At 41.5% G+C, this 20520-nt stretch overlaps 1 protein-coding gene across 3 annotated transcripts in view; it reads right to left on the bottom strand.

Annotated features, from left to right (window-relative positions):
- The window catches only part of LOC137321325 (chorion-specific transcription factor GCMa-like), a 42774-nt gene extending 24480 nt beyond the window's left edge, over positions 1 to 18294 (bottom strand). For 2 of the 3 annotated variants that reach the window (XM_067983698.1, XM_067983700.1), the window contains exons 1-3: positions 18206 to 18294; positions 17250 to 17458; positions 15006 to 15258 (exon numbers count right to left, since the gene is read on the bottom strand). In XM_067983698.1, the coding sequence (XP_067839799.1) occupies positions 15006 to 15258; positions 17250 to 17348 (352 nt within the window). In that variant the 5' untranslated portion in view covers positions 17349 to 17458; positions 18206 to 18294. Of the gene's footprint in view, positions 1 to 15005; positions 15259 to 17249; positions 17459 to 17634; positions 17749 to 18205 lie in introns of those variants that run through there. The other variant, XM_067983699.1, reaches the window with a different exon arrangement.
- Between the last annotated feature and the right edge of the window lie 2226 nt (positions 18295 to 20520).

The following is a 20520-nucleotide window of genomic DNA, read 5'->3' as shown; positions in this document are numbered from 1 at the left end:
GGATCTGCACGTGGTGAGACACCGAGCACAAGTGAGCAGGAGCCGGGGGGGAACGGATACCACAGGAGCCAACTAGCCGGAGGGCGAGGTCGCTCACTAGTTCTGCTGCAGAGGAGTCAGATGAGGATTTCGGTGGGCCAGGCTACAGAAGACAGCTGTGGGTGTACACCAACAAATGCTCAAGGCACTGGAAAGCCTGCGCATAATGAGAAGGAGCATGGAGGAGTCCAGCTCCAACTTGGCACAGGGCTTTGCGCAGAGCTTGGAGCCCATCCTTTCCAACATGGAACAGGTGGTCACCTCCATCAGCGCACCTGTGGAACCCGCCATGATGCAGCGTCTGATGACTGATGTCACAGCATCCATTGCAGCACAAACATCTGCCATCCAAGGTCTGACTGCTGCATTTGGAGCTCAGACAGCAGCTATCGTGGCTCTGGGGACGACTTTTCAGGGGACTTCCAGGGCGTCACAGCACTCCAGCAATCCATTCTCCAGCCGATCACCAGGATTGCTGGAGTGCTGTGATGCCCTGTGGCAGTGGCGCCATGGCAGTCGGACTTGCTGTCCTCTCTCAGGACGACAGCACTCCTGCTCCCACCCCTGCCAGTCCGCCGGTGCCCCTGTTGTTGCCTATCGGCCAGCCAGGCCAGGCTGCTGCAGCCCATGCTGAGATGGCGCAGTCTGAAGCCGGGCTCTCCCAGCCCAGAGCTGCTCGAGGTCGTCCTCCAAGGCCATCTGCACGCTCCTCCATTGAAGGCCAGCAGCCTCCCACCACCTATGCTCCAGCCGCTGGGGAAGCACCTCGTAGGAGCACTAGGATAGGTAAAGGCACACGGACAACAGGCACTAAGGGAATGCATAAGGGTGAATAGTTCTGTTCTGTTTCCATAATTTCATTTATTCATTGAATTTGCATTTGGTGGTGGTTTTTTTTATTTGTGCGGTGAGCTGAGGGGGAAAACAATGTGTAATCAGATGAAGGGTGATTTGATTGTCTTGTGGGAGCGGAAATGTGGGGAGTGTAGGGCTGTTGGTGAGTTGGGGATGTAGTTCCAATTATTGATAGAGGGCACGGATCAGGTGAGCACGCAGTTCCCTTGCAAACAAGGCATGTGGTTCCTGCTGCACCCTTGCGTCTTCCTCCACTTCCTCTTCCAGCTCCACCCCCTCCTCCTCCTCCTCCTCCTCCTCCTCCGCCTCTTCCACCTCCTCCGCCTCCGGCTCAGGGTCTTCTCCGATCATCAATGGCAAAGGCTGGTCCCTCATGATGGCGCGGTTGGACAGCATGCAGCAGACCACCATGAATCTGCCCACCCGCTCAGGGGAGTACTGCAGGGCTCCTCCAGACCGGTCCAGGCAGCGGAAGCGTTGTTTGAGGAGGCCTGTGGTCTGCTCCACGATGTTGTTTGTGGCAGCATGGGCCTCATTATAGGCCTGCTGTGCAAGTGTGCATGCGTTCCTGACCGGTGTCATGAGCCACGGCGTGAGGGGATCGCCCTTGTCGCCCAGTAGCCAGCCTTTGACTTGCCGAGTCAGGTGAAAGATAGCTGGCACGTTGGACTGCCGCATGACGAAGGCATCGTGACTGCTCCCAGGGTGGGATGCATGTGGTTGCACACCAGCTGCACGTTCAGGGAGTGGAAGCCGTTTCGGTTGACCAAGACAGCTGAGTTGATATGCGGGGCACGCAGGGCATTGTGCGTGCAGTCAATGGCACCCTGTACCATGGAAAAGTCAGCAATGCGGGCAAACCTCCGTGTTCACTCATTCTGCTTGTCTCTGAGCAGAGTGAAGGTGATGAACCTGTTCCTCATCTGGTACAGTGCGTCTGTAACCTCCCTTATGCAGCAGTGCACTGCATACTGTGAGATGTTGCACATGTCGCCAGCAGAGGCCTGAAATGGACCTGAGCCGTAGAAATTCAGCTCCACGGTGACCTTCCCAGCCACAGGCAATGCTGTCCTCGCCCTGCTCTGAGGCTGCAGTTGTGGCCGCACCAGTTGACAGATCTCGGTCACGGCTTCCTTGGTGAACCTCAGGCGTCGGATACAATCCTCCTCATGTGGAGGTAAGAGAATTGATCCCGGAAGGTCCTCATTGGATAGGGCCTCCTGCTCAGTCCCCTGCGCCTCCTCGTCCTCCATCTCCTCGCAGCTTGACCTGCTATGCATGGCCTCTCTGCACGCTCCCAACGTGCTCAGTGCCCAGTGGGAGCCCAACAGAGCACCCATGGAATGTTACCAGGAACGTTGTTCAACCACGGTTGTAACTTTCCGAACCATAAGGCAGTACCTGCCAAACCACTCTCAAATGTACTGTAGGAACTCTCTAAGTATAGGGAGCTTCAAAAAACACTTCCTACTCCACCAGCAGCCAGAAGCAATAATCCAGCAACTAACCTACAACACCTGCACGGCCCCTTTAAATAGCTCTGGTGGGGGGGTCCTCCAGGCACTCTAAGACACGTTCAGATGGTCTGGGTTAAGATTGTGCATTGAGTCGAGCGTTAAGGTCCAAAATGGTGTCCATCACTTTAAATCAGCGTGCACATTGTTTGCACGCATTTTCTCCCTATTTCACATGCTTCCAGCGTTCGATATTTGTACATGCGGTAACTCCTATACCAAGATGGCGTCCGGCACAAGTCACGCTGGAAACATGCGTGCGCAGCTAAGACGCCATCTTGGATGTCAGAGAGGCCGTGTAGCGCCGAAACAACGAGCGCTACACGGCCCAATTTAGCGCACTAAGTCTTTTGCCTGGGCAAGATGAAGATTTTTAATCAGTCACTATTTTGAAGTGTGGGTATAAATATCCCTGAAGAATTGTGTATTGGATAGACTGCAAGGGTGCAGCTGTTTAATCTGCTTCTTTGCTGATTTGACTACTATCGGGGTAATGTCACAAGCTAAATACAGGCTGGGTAGCTTTTATAAATGTTAGTGGTACTATAGGCAAACTATATTTCGAAAAATGCAGGCAAGTAAATGTATTAAGGGCACAAGTTATAAGTCTCTACTTTTGGGTCTCCCTCCCGTTTTGTTTCATTGAGGAACTGAGGTGAAAGGCCAAGGACCATAATGAGGATAAAACTAAGTTTGAAAAGAGAGAAATTAAGTAAATTCGGAAGTAGTATGTAGGTAATGCCAAGCTTGTGGTTTAAAAGCCTGAAGATTGTAGGAGGGGAGAGGAGGTTAGGAGAGCCACAATTTCACAGTGCTCAGGTAGAATGACTTAGAGTGGGAGAGAGTGCGATGAGTATTGATTTCAACAAAGTGAGGAACCAGGGAGAAGGAAGAGCATACAGCATGGAGAATTTGGACCTTGGGTGGAACGAGAGAGGAGCAATGACCATAATAGTGTCGATAAAATAGAAGCAAGAAAGCTTGTGAGCAAGTGAGGTTGGAGACTAGAGATGAGAGAAGGATCATGTAACAGATGACAAGAGTAACTGTTGGATTTAAAGTGGGAGCAAATTTCATGCGAAACATTACTGATTTTATCTGCACATTTTGAGTTTAGTGTCAGATGTAAAATATGGGGAAAGAACTTGAGGCAAACATCCTTTTCCTTCCAAATAGGTGTTAGTCCGAGCATTAATTGGATTGGTTATTATATAGACTATGCTTATACTTATGCTCAACAATGAATAAGTTGCCACCTCCATTCTCCTCTAACATTGCTAAAATAATCAATTGTGGCCCATATCTTCACAAAATTACTTTGGCTCATTAAAACCGAATGCTTCAAGTTAACTTGGTGCCACAAATTGTTTAAAAAAACACTTCTTTTGACTCCCCAATATGAGCTTGAATTGCTGAATACAAAGGAAGATGGTTTATTTCCTTCTCTCACATTCTGATGGCTATTATGAATCCCGACAAACTGCTGGACAATTTCACTTGTCACTTTGGAAAGTCATGTTTTTTTTTTAAAAAGCAAATTAAAATGCAATCAAATTTCATCTATTTTATGAGAACTCATATCAGCAACAAAAAACCCATAGAACATGTTGAAGATTACCTGATGCCTCTAACATATACTCCAATTTTATGAAAAATATAAAATGAGTGCAGAAAATGGCCAAATATAGTGATAGCAAAACAGTAACTACTCTTGTTTTCTATACAGTCAGATTGTTTTTCTATATTTGTAATTACAAGACTCCTGCTGTTATGTGCTTTTTTTTCCTGATTATGGCTTGGCAGAACAATACTATCCATCCTGTATGTGTTACTTAATGAAAACAATACTGCTCACAATAATACAATTTAATTGTAGTTTTCTTTTGCATTAGGATATGTAGTTGCCTGACTGCTATATGAAAATGCCCTGAAGAATTGTTTTTCATTTGTAATCAATAGATATGGAAACTAATTCTAATATTGAACTTTTTACCATGACGTCATTGCTTTGCATTTAGCTTCACCTTGTGCCAAAATACTCAAAGCCTTATTCACTCTTGGCACTGCCAGTGACTGTAAATGTTCAACTCTCATTGTTGTCTCCTTTTCAATGAGCACACTCAACACTAAAAGAAAACCTGTAGGGTTTAGAGAAATTATGTGTAATTGTTTTTATAAATAAGAGTATATTAATAAATTGTGTACACACCCATTAGCATGCCAGTTCAGTCACTCTATAGGGTTGTTTTACAAGGCATTGTACAACAGTAAGAGTGCATGAATGGTTAATCAACATGTCTTGGTTCTAACACGTATGTCCCTAAAACACACTCCTGTCCATGTAATTGTTTCTAACATACATATTTTAATTATTTTTACAATGTTCAGCCTATAGATAAGAAAAGTATATTTCAGATGGGTAACAGGCTCCAACAATTGAATTATATTTTAAATAAAACCATATTTTTCCTCATGACTCCAACTACAATTGACATTGGGGTTTATCGGATTATAAAACGATGTTACCATCAATTGTCAATCCATCGTTCTCCCATTTCCCCAAAACCCAACGGTGATTTTATTCTTTCTTTAGGGAATATATCTCCACTGTTCTTCTGTTTATTTGTAAAGCAAAACAATTGGAAGTCAGAAACATCCAAAACAGACCCCTTTAGAGTTGAAACTGAATTTTGTCTTTATATTTTATAGAATTTAATTTTAGTTGTGCGACTAAAATTATAATAAAGGCCTGGTTCACAGGCCATGTGAAGCTGTGTCGGTGCCTATTTTTGGCAAGATGAGCATAATTCACATTAGAAATACTATAGTTTAACTAATCAAAATAATTTTCCTAGAATATAAAATGCAGGTCAGTTCCTGTAACCTTTGATTCCTGTAAAACAAACCGTTCTTAACTAACTTGCCTGTGATAAAATGCTTAAAACAATAAATTGACAACTTCACTGGATACAAAGTTAGATAAAAGGGAAAGCAATTGACAAAACCTCAGTATTGTGCAAAAACCCTGTTAAAATAAATCAAACTCTTTATGGCCAAGAAATGCCGATGACTAAATATTAATGTATAATGCTATTAAGGTCCCAAAATTCCTGTGGTTGATAAGTTATCATGTGTTAGTTCAACACTATTGCTGAGGCATTTCTGGCATTGAATGTAATGTCAAATTCATAAACTTGTAATGCTCATAAAGAAGTTGCTCCTTATGGTTAAATGGTGCACATTACAAGAGCAACAGCAGGTTAGCTTGTTAATGACCATACAGCAATGTTTCACCTGACATGTGTAAGGATCTCCCTCAATAAAAGCTGCCATTATAGTGGTGCTCAGAGCTAGCTGACTTTTTGATTGAGGCATATTCATTTGTTGTCTCTTGGGTGCATTTTCCTACTCCATTTGCAATATTATTGGGTTTTCTTTAGTTTTCTATATCACCTTTTTTGTTTTGTTCTGTTCTCTGACCTTTTCCTTTGTGTTCAGGTTTTTATTCAGAATATTTATGGGTAATATCAACTGTATGGAGGTGAAAAGAGGAGGAACATAGTCAACAATTCTTTTCTGGATGCAAAAAACAGACGATCCATCCACATTTGACACGACGATGTATTGGGTGTATTGCTAACATATGAACTATCTCAACATGTCCGAGGAACAAAACCATCCTTTTGATGAGGCATTAATCTAATATCCCATTTATCTGTTCAGGTAGACATTAAACATCCAAGGTACTACTCAAAGTGCAGGAAGTTCTTCCAATGTTCTGGTCAGCATATCTAGCTTAACAAATACCACCAGCGTTTGTGCCAGCTTGGCTCAGTTGATAGCATTCACACCTGAGTCAGAGGGTTATGGATTCTGGCTCCACTCCAGGACTTAAGCTCGTAATCTGGGTTGACACTGCAATGCAATACTGAGGCATGCTCATTGTCAGTGGTGCTGCCTTTCGGATGTCATTAAACCAAGGCCTTGTATGCCTATTCTAGTGATTCAGGTGGATATTAAAGATCCGGTATCACTATTTGAAGAACAGAAGGTTTTCCTTGAATGTTAGCCAGCATTACCTTTCAATTGACACCATGGAAAAGAGATTAACTGGTCGTTCAATTTGTGAGATCTTGCTGTGCATAAAATGGCTGCAACATTTGCCTACTAAGGTCACTGCAGTTCATTTAATGTATGTAAAGTTTCTGGGATTTTGCTGGGACAAGATGATTGCCACATTTGACTACAGAGCAGTCACTCATTCCAAACGTAATTCACTATGTGAAGCACTTTGAAACATTTCGGCAACATGATAACATAAACGCATGTATTATTTTCAGTGTTTGAGAAGGCTGCGGCCAACCATGTCTGCCCTGACCAATCTCTGCCACCTGTTGCAGGAAGACTTGCAGCCATGCTCCATAATAAGGGTGGCACTGCCCTTATTTGGTTTTCGCTTTTTTTTTCCCTCCAGTCTCCCAGGGAACATCGCCACTACATCGGGAAAGTGCCTTCTTGCAATCTCCATCAACTTCCCTCAACAGCAGCACCAGCGGTACAGAAAGGTGGTTTCTTTCATTTTTGGCTTTCTCAGGTTGCAAGAAGCAGTCAATTGCATCCACACAGCCATTTGGAGCCAATGCCTACAATGCAGTGGCTGATGTAACAGCTTTTGACCACTGACAGCAGGTAAAGACAGGTGAGTAAACTTCTGTACAACCAAATTCAGATCTAGTTTGCCAGGAATTCCTTGAAATTTGGTGGCATTCTCCTATCATGGACCTTAGAAGCTGTTCGATTTCCTTGTGGTGATGCTTCTATTAATCCACACAAAGTTTTTCCAGGCTGCCTTCATAAATTGGAGAAGGAAATGTTCCAAGGACCTTCTGGCAAATGAAGATTGCTGTGACTAGTGTGTACATGTATGGAGCTTGCTTTCAAACTTAGATGTCCTACCAATTTTGGAATATCTATATCATATAAGGCATGTTGATGGAAGCCTTCCTGAAGATAATTTGCTTATGATAGGGAACACCATTCTCCAAGAACTGTGACTGTTCACTAGCCAAGCCTTTGTTGATTGTGGGAAAGAGATTTGGCTCTATGCATTTAACAGTACAAAGAATTTTGATTTGCTTAGCCAGTAAGGCATATCGTTGCTTTCTCCATCTCTATTTTCTGTATTTGATGTATTTGCTTAGAGTCCTGGAGGAAATTAATCAACTGTCCCAGGGCCTATACTCTCTGGAGTTTAGAAGAATGAGAGGTGATCTCATTGAAACATATAACATTCTGAGGAGGCTTGACAGAATAGACGCTGAGAGACTGCTTCCCCTGGCTGGAGAGTCTAGAACTAGGGGTTATAATTTCAGGTTAAGGGGTCGGCCATTTAAGACTGAGATGAGGAGGAATTTCTTCACTCAGAGGGTTGTGAATCTTTGGAATTCTCTATCCCAGAGGGCTGTGGGATGCTGAGTCATTGAATATATTCAAGGCTGAGATGGGTAGATTTTCGGACTCTAGGGGGATCAAGAGATATGGGGATTGGGCAGGAAAGTGGAGTTGAAGTCGAAGCTCAGCCATGATCTGATTGAATGGAGGAGCAGGCTCGAGGGGCCATATGGCCTACTCCTGCTCCTATTTCTTATGTCCTTATATCCAAGAGACTAACAGACATTTGAGAGACTCGACTTCAGTTTCTATAAATGCCACAAGTCTATGGAAATTTCTTTCTGACATAAGAAACAAAAGAAATAGGAGCAGGAGTAGGCCAAATGGCCCCTCCAGCCTGCTAGGCCATTCAATAAGATCATGGCTAATCTTCGACCTCAACTCCACTTCCCCGCCCAATCCTCATATCCCTTGATGCCCTTAGAGTCCAAAAATCTATCGATCTCAGTCTTAAATATACTCAATGACTGAGCATCCACAACTCTCTGGGTTTTTTTTTTTATTCGTTCATGGGATGTGGGAGTCGCTGGCGAGGCCGGCATTTATTGCCCATCCCTAATTGCCCTTGAGAAAGTGGTGGTGAGCCGCCTTCTTGAACCGCTGCATTGTGTGGTGAAGGTTCTCCCACAGTGCTGTTAGGAAGGGAGTTCCAGGATTTTGACCCAGCGACGATGAATGAACGGCGATATATTTCCAAGTCGGGATGGTGTGTGACTTGGAGGGGAACGTGCAGGTGGTGTTGTTCCCATGTGCCTGCTGCTCTTGTCCTTCTAGGTGGTAGAGGTCGCGGGTTTGGGAGGTGCTGTCGAAGAAGCCTTGGTGAATTGCTGCAGTGCATCCTGTGGATGGTACACACTGCAGCCACTGTGCGCCGCTGGTGAAGGGAGTGAATGTTTAGGGTGGTGGATGGGGTGCCAATCAAGCGGGCTGCTTTGTCCTGGATGGTGTCGAGCTTCTTGAGTGTTGTTGGAGCTGCATTCATTCAGGCAAGTGGAGAGTATTCCATCACACTCCTGACTTGTGCCTTGTAGATGGTGGAAAGGCTTTGGGGAGTCAGGAGGTGAGTCACTCGCTGCAGAATACCCAGCCTCTGACCTGTTCTTGTAGCCACAGTATTTATATGGTTGGTCCAGTTAAGTTTCTGGTCAATGGTGACACCCAGGATGTTGATGGTGGGGGATTCGGCGATGGTGATGCCGTTGACTGTCAAGGGGAGGTGGTTAGACCCTCTTTTGTTGGAGATGGTCATTGCCTGGCATTTGTCTGGTGCAAATGTTACTTGCCACTTATGAGCCCAAGCCTGGATGTTGTCCAGGTCTTGCTGCATGTGGGCTCGGACTGCTTCATTATCTGAGGGGTTGCGAATGGAACTGAACACTGTGCAATCATCAGCGAACATCCCCACTTCTGACCTTATGATGGAGGTAGAGAATTCCAAATATTCACAACCTCCTGAGGGAAGAAATTCCTCCTTATCTTAGTCCTAAATGTCTGACCCCTTATCCTGAGACTATGTTCCCTAGTTCAAGTCTCTCCAGCTAGGGGAAACATCCTCTCAGCATCTACCCTATCAAGCCCTCTTAGAATCTTATACGTTTCAATGAGATCACCTCTCATTCTTCTAAACTCCAGAGTGTTTCGGCCCATTCTACTCAATCTCTCCTCATAGGACAACCCTCTCATCCCAGGAATCAATCTAGTAAACTTTCATTGCACCACTTCTAAGGCAAGTGTATCCTTCCTTAGGTAGAGACCAAAACTACACAAAGTGGTCTCACCAGAGCCCTATATAATTGCAGCAAGACTTCCTTACTCTTGTACTCCAACTCCCTTTCAATGAAGGCCAACATACCATTTGCCTTCCTAATTACTTGCTGTACCTGCATGTTAACTTTCTGTGCCTCGTGTACAAGGACACCCAAATCCCTCTGAACACCAAAGTGTAATAGTTTCTCACCATTTAAAAAATATTCAGTTTTTCTTACCAAAGTGAATAACCTCACATTTCCCCACATTATACTCCATCTGCCACCTTCTTGCGCATTCACTTAACCTGTCGATATCCCTTTGCAGACTCTGTATCCTCCTCACAGCTTACTTTCCCACCTAGCTTTGCATCATCAGCAAACTTGGATACATTACACTCGGTCTCTTCATCTATATTGTAAACAGCTGAGGCCCAAGCACTGATCCTTGCGGCACCCCACTAGTTACGACCTGCCAACCCAAAAATGACCCGTTTATTCCTACTCTCTGTTTTCTGTCCATTAACCAATCCTCAATCCATGCTAATATATTACCCCCAATCCCATGAGCCCTAATCTTGTGTAACAACCTTTTATATGGCACCTTATCGAATGCCTTTTGAAAATCCAAATGTACTACACCCACTAGTTCCCCTTTATCTACCCTGCTCGTTACACCCTCAAAAAACTCTAATTGATTTGTCAAACACAATTTTCTTTTCATGAAACCATATCTGCTCTGCATAATCATATTATGATTTTCTAAGTGCCCTGTTACTAGATCCTTAATAATAGATTCAAGCTCTCTCCCTTCTTTCTTGAATAGTGGGGTTACATTTGCTACCTTTCAATCCACGGGGACTGTCCTAGAATCTATGGAATTTTGAAGATCAAAACCAATGCGTCCACTATCTCTGCAGCCACCTCTTTTAAAACTCTAGGATGTAGACCGTCAGGTCCAGGGGATTTGTTGGCTTTTAGTCCCGTTATTTTTTCTAAAACTTTTTCTTTCCTAATCTTAATTACTTTAAGTTCCTCCCTCTCTTTAGACTCTAGGTTCCTCACTCATTCCGGTATGTGTTTTGTGTCTTCTACTGTGAAGACAGATATAAAATACTTATTTAATGTCTCTGCCATTTCCTTATTCCCCATTGTAATTTCTCCTGTCTCTGCCTCTACGTTTGTTTTCGCTAATCTCTTCCTTTTTATATACTTGTAGGAGCTCTTACAATCTGTTTTTATGTTTCTTGCTAGTTTACTTTCATATTCAATTTTCTCCCTCTATCAATTTCTTGGTCATCCTTTGCTGATTTCTAAAACTCTCCCAATCCTCAGGCTTACTATTCATTTTGGCAACATTGTAAGCCCCTTCTTTGAATCTAATACTATCCTTAATTTCTCTTGTTAGCCACAGTTGGATCACTTTTTCTGTGGAGTTTTTATTCCTCAAGGGTATGTATATTCATTTGGATTATGAATTATTCCTTTAAATGTTCACCATTGCTTTTCTACCATCATCTTTTAATCTAATTTCCCAATCTACCTTAGCCAACTCGCCCCATGCCTACATAATTGCCCCTGTTTAAATTTAGTTTTGAACGTAACTACATCACACTCAAACTCAAAATGAAACTCTTTCATATTATGATCACTCTTCCCCTGAGGATCCTTTAGTATAAGATTACTAATTAATCCTGTCTCAATACTGGATCTAAAATTGCCTGTTCCCTAGTTGGTTCCTCGACATATTGTTCTAGAAAACTGTCTCTGGTGCATTCCAGGAACTCTTACTTCAAACTACTTTTGCCAATTTGGTTTGCCCAGTCTATATGAAGATTAAAGTCCCCCATGATTATTGCATTACCCTTGTTACATGCTCCTCTAATTTCCTGATTTATACTCTGTCCAACACTATAATTACTGTTAGTTGGCCTGTAAATTACTCCCACCAGTGTTTTCTGCCCATGGTTATTTCTTAGCTCCACCCATACTGATTCTACACTCTGATTTTCTGAGCTAAGATCCTTTCTCACTACTGTCCTTATGTCATCCTTTATTATCAGGGCTACACCCCCTCCTTTTACATTCTGCCTATCTTTTCTAAAACTCAAGTACCCTGGAATATTTAGTTCCCAACCTTGGTCACCCTGCAACCACGTCTCAGTAATGGCGACTAGATCAAACCCATATATCTCTATTTGTGCTATTAATTCATCTATCTTGTTACGAATGCTTCATGCATTCAGATGCATCGCCTTTAATTTTAACTTTTTACTTGTTTTCCCCTGATGTGAACTTAGTCACTAATGGCCTATTTGTTAAACTCTCTGTCTCTTCCTGACACACTCTGCTTGTTTTTACTCAAATCGCTACTCTCCTCTACAGCCTTGATTTTTCTTTTTGAGATGTCAGTCTAGTGAATCCCATTACTGGAAAAGGAGATCCATGAGCTTTAATTGTATACGGCTGTTGGCTCTGGCCATAGTATTACGAAGTGGCTCTGTAGCAGATCCGGAAAGAGTCATTGCAGAAGATGAAGGAACTCCATATTTGCTCATAGAATGAACTACTATGCTATTCACTGCCTATAATTGCTGCAGACTAGGTCTTGAAAGTACAGAAGGATTAGATTGTAGCCTTCTATTGTAGTACCCTTATGTGCCAATGAGACATTGTAAGTTCAAAGGCCTTGGGGTTCAAATGCTCTGCAGGTGGATGCACAGTTCTATTTGGGAAGCAGCCTTCAAGGTTAAAATGTCTAAGAATTGTTTTTCTCTTCTTTGATGATCAGACACTCAAGTCCAAGAGGTGTGACATTAATAAGTACTTGAAACAATATCAAGACAGTGGAATTGAGCTGGATTGATTTAACCCTGTTATCATAGGACTGTAACTGAGCTTTAGTGGAATACAATGATACCTAATAAGTATCAATAATGTTAAACCATCCAAAAATAACTAACATTGTTATTGTGAAGTTCTCTTTTCCTTCCTGGAGTGTTCTTTAGAGAATGCAGTTTGAGATACCACTATCTGTGATCCCCTGGAACTTGTTTACTCACCTTTTGGGGTCAGAGAGGAATTTCCCAGAGTGTTTTTTTCCCCTAAATTAGCCTAGGGTTTTTTTCCTCCAGTTTTCATTTGCCTTTCGCAGGAGATTGCTCGGCTGGTTGGTGGTCGTGGAGGGCGGGGGACAAATGGGGGTCCTGGCGTACATCAGTTGCACAGTGAAAGTAAGGGACAGCTGGCCCTTTCCTACCTGTCGTTTTCATACGTTTCATATAATGCAAACAGTTTAGATGTAGCCAATTCCAGAAAATGTACCCACGGTACTTCCTACTTCCTTTCTTTTTTATTTAAAATGGACAAATAGAACTAATTTTCTAGACCTGAGAGCAAGTATAGATAAAGCATTATTTTTTTTTACAATAAATAAATTTGAGAGATTCTATTCATCTAGCAATCAACCAGCTAGTTCTTGGACTTCTCAGCAAATCTTTCATTCCTTTACATTCCCAATACCACAATATAATCCAATTTAAAACAAATCTAAAAAGAAATTGCTAGATAGGAATAGAATATGTATTTGTATTCCGCTGTGAAGCAGGCAATTGTGGAATTAAAATGTCATCAAATATATACTTTGCTGTGCAATGTCCTCTATTTAAAAATTATGCACATATTGCAAAATAAATATTTGAATGACTTATTGTGTGCTCAATCATAGTTATCTGCTTTTTGTATTACTGTTCAGATCATACCCTCTTCTCATTGAAGTCCAGAACCATAGGAGTATGCAGCACAGAAAGAAGCCATTGGGCCCGTCATGTTTGTGCCCGGTTTTTACTTGAGCAATCCAAAACTAACTCTACTGTCCCCGCTCTCGTTCCATAGCTCTGTATCTTCCTCTGCTTCAAATGTTTATTCAATATTCACTAATCTCTTCATCAACCACTTCTACAGTAAAGCATGTTGTGCTACAATAACTCTCTGCATAAAGAAATTTCTCCCAACTCCCCTCCTCACCATCAATGGCTCCCCAAACAGTGAAAGTAGTCTTTCCCTATTCACTAACAAAACCCTTCATAATTTTTAAAACCCTATTAAATCTCCTTTTAGCTTTCTCTGCTTCAAAGGAAATAATCTCAAGTCTCTCCTCATAACTGCAATTTCTCCTCCCTGGCATCACCTTGATGAATCTATGCCCTCGCTCTCTGTAGTTTTAATGCTCTTTCTATTCTGCGGAACCCAAAACTGCACACAATACTGTATAACTATGGCCTTACCAATGCTTTGTACAAATTTATCTTTACTGTTATACTCCACGTTAATATTTACAAAACCCAAATTGCTTTTGGCCTTTTTTTAATAGCTTTATCTATCTGCACTTGCACACTAAAATATTTTTGCAGTACATTATTATATATTTGTTTTATGTCATAATAAATTTCATACAAGTCTTGCCATTTAACAAATGCTCAAATGATCTTGGGATCCAGATAGTGGTTGCTGGCACCTAGTGTGCCTGAAACATGAATGACAGGATTAGTCCTTCCTCCCCCCTCCGCCCCCAATTTCCCTCTGATCCATTCCATTGAAACATAGGGATGGACTGGGTGGGTAAGGGAATTGGGACAGATGCATGGGAATCGGAAGAGGAGATAAGTTGACAGACATGCAGTATTAAGAGAGGAAATAGTTAATTTTTCCAGTGATTGAATCCCAGTATTCAAATTCAGCTTCTTTTCACAGTGCCACCTAGGAGTAAATGTACCACAGCCCTGCAAAGCATGGCCACCTGGGTTCAAATCTGATATCCAGGAACAGAACCCAGATGGTCGTGCTTTATAGAGTTGCAGTTCCATCAATGAAGCCATGATAGGAGACTGCGATTGAACTTTCAAAACAATTATTAGTTAGGACAGCTATAATAGATAATCAGGCATGGAAAATTTATCAAGCGTTTGCCTAGATAAAGACCATGAGCTTTGTGCATCATAAACGTTGTTGGTTCAAGTACCTCAGCTAGCTTTCACCAACATGAATTTAACACAAACATACCTAAACCGTTTCAGATTTTTCCTATTTTATAATGGGTCAGCTATTGAACTGATGAATACAAACTCATTTGATCCATTTTTTTTGTGTGTTCCTGCAAGTTTCTCTTAGTGTAAATGTGATTGTGTATTTACAAAATACCAAGTGTTTGGAACACTCTCCTGTATTAGATTTACCTAGTGACCCAAGTAGAATATTTTGTGGACACCAGGTATAATATTATAAGTTAGTTTTATAAGTTTCCCTTTGTTTTGTTCAAAGATATTAAGATTAAAAAAAAAAGAGAAAGAAAACAATTTCAAGTAAGTTAAGTCACCACAGAATGGTTGAAGATTTTACTTACTCTGTTGTTTCTGTCGTGCCTTATCACATATGGCAGGTCTCTGATAGATCTTTTTACCATCAGGCAGGGTGCAATCATTGGTGCAAACCACTACTCCTAGACAGGATTTCTTCAGAATGTGGCAGTTGTGGTTGTTGGTATTCCTCATGGCCCACCCACTCTGATGTCTTTGTGCATTTTTATCATCAGCATTATAAATAAATTTTATGTAGGAATCCGTCCATTCCTGGAAACTATCCAACTGATGCACATCCTTTGAAGAGAAATTAAACAATAAATAAAATGTAGTTGTTTTCTATTATACATGTACTTTCCATCACAGTCTGCAGTGAAAATGAAATAGTCAGCAACTCCTGTAATGTGAAGAGTTAGTCATAATTATCAGGTCTCTAATTTTGACAAAATCATCCAGATAGATTTAGGTCCATTTCTTTTTCACGAGTTGATTCCAAAGCAGGGCTCAGCTTTAATGACCATTATTAACTAATATATCTGCAGAAAAACAATATCATCTGTGATACCAAAAAACTTTGTTATGAGAATAATGTTCGTAAAAGGTACATGGCATACAAAATGTCACATATCAAAGGACAGTCAAAGAGGTGTTTAATACTATTTAGTAAAGTAACCAAAAACAATTTGGGTAAAAATCAAAGAATTGATACTGTGTATTACACTATATGGACAATAAAATGTTTTCAGGTATTGGGGGTTATATCTTAATACCTTATAACAGGAAATCTCCTTTCCATTTTTATCCACACAGAGTCTTATGTTATTTGAAAAAGAAATGCTGTCGTTCATATCAGTTCCTTTTTCAAAAGATTAACTTTAACATCTTTTTACTTTTAATTTTTGACTGTTCTTATTAAAGCATAATTTTAAGCTATTAATGGGAAATATTTTGGAGAGGCACTATGCCTGACACAGAAGCAGTTGAATTAATATCTACTAGTACAATAACAAAAGTTGCTAAAGCATTCTCGCTTAATAAAGAAGGAACTTGCATTTATATAGTGTCTGTCATGTACATCCGAAAGTGCTTCAGGGCCACTGAATTGCTCTTGTTTGAAGTGTTACAAAGGCAAATGTGGTAGTCACACTGTCGGGACATGAAGAGCCCTGCTCTTCTTCAAATATTGCTGTGGAATCTTTTATATCCAATCTTTATATCTTACCCTGAAGACAACACTTCCATCAATGCAGTACCCCTGCAGTATTGTACTGAGGTGCCCAGATGATGTGTTTAAGCTCTGAGTGGGCCCACCACCTTCTAACTCAAAGGTCAGAGTGTTATCAATAGAGTCTAATTGACAATAATCAATATCTGCTACTATTAACTCAACTCTCGTACAGCAGCCAGGTTCATAAACTTTTCCGAACCAGTTCCCCCAATGATGTTATCACCTCGTGTGAAATGCAAATTGAGAAATTGACAATCACCACAGACCACTTTCCTCTACTTCTTGTAACTGTTTAATTTTCAGTTAGGGAGCCTGTTTGAGAATCATTCCGTATCACGACTGTATTGTAATATGTGACAAATTTAGGGCATCATTTGCCCAATGTGTTTCTAAAGGAGTCACTGACCAAAACGTACAGATTTGCCATGAATGTAATTTTCTTATGCCGTCGCTTTGCATGGGTTAAAACACAGTAAGAAAATAAATCTAAATATTCTTTTAACGAGATGTTTCAAATATTTACAAACGAAACTACTAGGCGATAGGACTATAAGCGAAATCCAGAACTCTGTTCTAAATGTAAAGAATGTGTGAGAATGCGCCTTACAATGTGCAAAATATTTTATCTATGCTCGGCAACATTTAACTGTTTGGGAATAACCCTTAAATCATCTGGTGATTCTGCACCTTCCCCTCACATAGTATTGAGCAGTTCGACCTTTTGGAATTTCGAACTGTTATTTTAACACACTTTCTAAATGCGAAAGATCCCATTTAATGCAGTAACAATAATAAACGGATCGGGACAACCGCCCGCATTGAATTTGTAATTAAGGTTTTATCTCTGGAATTAAAATACATTTCCGTTTGTATATTAATACGCTATCCAATTTAATAGCATATATTATATTATATATTATATTATATACTAGAAGGTAGAAAACAAGTCATGGTTACAAGTAACCTTTTAATAACTAGGTGACCAGATGTTGCTCAGAGAGGCGCTGATGTTGTGGGGAGTCCCTGATTCTGTCTGAGCGTCCTGTAAAGCTACACTCACCTGGGGCAGTTTGGGGTCGTTAATGTCCCAAGATATTGGTGATTCGCGTGAAGAAATGTAGTCGGAGTTTGGGAAACAATGTTCTCCGCCTTTCAACATCCTCTCGAGGTGTTTTGCTTGTGCAAGCACGAACCAAAGCCTCCCACGTATTCCCAAGAGCCTCTTTCAGAAATGCGGAACCGGTTTAGTTGAGAGACTTGAATGCTCCTCTGAAAAGCAGTTAAAAGATAAGTATCAATTCTGAATTGTTGACAAAACGAGTTCTATGGAATAGCTTATTTTGTAGATGATAACAGGTCGCAACTCGAGCAAATGATTTATACGCGCAAAAATGAAACCAATTTTTGTTTTTAAAAAAGCATCTTGCTAAAAAACATCTGAATACCTCTTAGACAGATATATTTGCATAAGTGTCATCTGGTCAATAAGATCCACGTCAAGTCTGCAAGTTCAGATCCTACTTCAAAAATACAGCTGAAATTGGTACCGTCCTGAGTACAGTATATCTCAGTCACACTACTGCCAACCAGACTTGTCAAAAGTCAATTAAAAACACCAGCTTTATAGAAATTACTGCCAACTCGAGACGCAGCCAGGTAGGGCAGGCTCTGCCTGAGTGCCAATAACTCTCTCTCACCTCACAAATATTTCACTCGGATACGGTCACAATGTTCTAACATTACAAAAAAAAAATTACCGAGGAAAAGCAAGTGAGAAAAATGTAACTTCGTGGGGGAAGCAAGTAAGTTATTTCAGCGTGACTGACCTGGGCCACCTTCACCTGGGCACACGACTTAAGAAACTTTCAGACACAAGTTTCTCTGGAAATGAACCCCAAGGCTGAGCTCACACCATTAACCAATGCAAGTATCTGAGGAATCCGACAAAACAGGTGATGGGTGACCCATGCACATACAAGGCATTCGCACTGACATTCAAGCAAGAAAGGTGCTTACCTGCCTACAGCCTGGAAACTCAGTTTGAAGAGCGGCAAGTTTCCCTCAAGTTTCCTGGGAGCCGAGCGGATGCTCGCACACGCTCCGGTGACTCACACAATCCAGGAAAGGAACCGGACCATGATATTTCATGTAAATAAGTTCTGCTCTCTGTCCAATGAGCAACCAACAAAGGCCCGAGTCAAGGTTCCGTGCAAGAGAAACACTTCGAATCCTTCAATCGATCCGGTTAACACAATCCAACAACTTTCTCAAATCAAAGTGGTACAGAAATGCCTTAATGTTTGAAAAATGGAACGCAAGTGGAAGTTGTGAAAAGATAGCCAACCCACCCCAAAAAATTATCCAGAAATGGCCTTTCTTTGAAAAATTGTACCATACTGTACATATTCTGCCACATTCTCCAGGCAAAGTCAGAAAGTAGTATTCGTGTCTGAGAGATGCTTTTGATCAGCCAAATGGCATGCACAGAAATTCATCCTCATTGTTAATAGTCCCCAAAGCAAACTGCTGAGTCTCTCTTTGCCTGATGTGAGCTAAACCTCTCTTAGTAGGTTTAGCCCACCGACCCCAGTTGTGCCTAGGAGACAGCTGGATCTTAACTAGCTAAGATGGTGCAACTTATCAGCACAGAGCACTGGTATGTTTTCTGTTGCTTGTCCAGGTGGGACTACTATCACAAGTTTAGATATTCTGTCAGGTACAGTGGTGCCCGTCACTCCCGTAAGTGTGTGAGTGTCTTAGGTTTAAGGGTGCGCCAAGGAGGGGAATGGAGTTTTTGGCAGGGACCGAAGACAATGGCTTCGGTCATCCCAATGTTTAATTGGAGGAAATTTCAGCTCATATACCTAACTATATTAGAGCGTAACCCAGGGGTGTAACAATAGTATTCCCTTGTGATCTGAACTGGATATTTGTGTTTTTTATACGTGTTCTTCTTTAATCTCTTCAAAGGCAGATCGAGAAAGCACTTGGTAAGATGAGGCCAGATACAAATCATTAAGTTGTTTTATTTCACAGCATGTGAACACACAATGCAACACTTACAATCAGGTTCACTTATTCCAATCAGTACAGTTATAATGAACATGCTGTACTTCCCCACATCAATGGGTTGTCCTACTTGACTTAAGCAAAACAACTCCTGATCCTGATTTCTAACCTCACAACCGTTGTTGGGTCTGACTGCCTGTATCACTGACTTTTTTTTAATCACCCTCTGTTCACAACCAAAAGGAACCAGTGACTCCGCAACACAATGGGTATGAGGTATTTATCATTTGCTGAGACGGATTAACAAATTACTTATTGTTCAGGGAAAACGACATTCGTTAGCATATTAACCACTTTTCATCCATGTACTTTTTTCTAAACTTGTATGAATACATTTTGCATGAAAACCCAACATTTCAAAGTAATTCTATTTCAAATCCTTTCTTTGGCAAAAAGGCTCAAAAAATCCTGAAATGTGACAATCATGCTACCTGTTAGAGCAATGATTTACAGGTTCATCTGGAGTCGAGGGCAAAGAACCTGAGCTCCAATTGATGGATCTACTTTTCCAGGTCCAATCAATAAGGCAGACTGATGGGCTAATCAATATTAGCACACTGGAATACTGTTGGTGTGCCTGGTCCAGGTACTTGATTGTTGACTCCAGCGAAAAGATTGGCATAGTTCAAGTTTCCCATTGCCAGGTATGCCATCTAAAGATGGAAGAATCCCTTCTAAGGTGGCTGATAATTCCACAGTATCTGGAGAGTGTTAAAGACGAAAGCTTGCTGAAATCTGATAATTCCATTTGAACCTTCGTGGCCTTGCCCCTCCCTATCTCTGTAACCTCCTCCAGCCCTACAACCCTTCCCCAGAACTCTCCATTTCTCCAACACTGGCCGCATGTACATGACCTCCCCTCCCTTTGCCCCATGATATGGAATTCCATCCCAAAACCCGTTCAACTCCTTACCTCCCACTCCTTTAAGACCATTCTTAAAACCTACCTCTTTGACCAAGCTTTTGGTCACCCCTCCAAATATCTCCTTCTTTGGCTTGTTGCCCGTCTTTTTCTGATTACACCTCTGTGAAGTGCCCAGTGATTTTTTTCTACATCTGCAATATATAAATGCAATCACTGACACAATTCAAGGTTATTGATCGTTTTTTTTTCCTCCATGGTAATGATTTTGAGATTGAGTTACGTTTAAGTTTTGTGTCTGAAAATGCCTCAATGCCTGTTGGCACCATGAAAATCCACCAATGATCTCTAAATTGACACAAATGTATTAGGAAGGTCTCCACTGCTTCAGTTGGCCTTC

This window comes from Heptranchias perlo, chromosome 5 (genome assembly GCF_035084215.1).
Source record: "Heptranchias perlo isolate sHepPer1 chromosome 5, sHepPer1.hap1, whole genome shotgun sequence".
Lineage (NCBI taxonomy): Eukaryota > Metazoa > Chordata > Chondrichthyes > Hexanchiformes > Hexanchidae > Heptranchias > Heptranchias perlo.
Note: the sequence above shows the minus strand (reverse complement) of the source record. Positions and strands in the feature narration are given on the sequence as shown.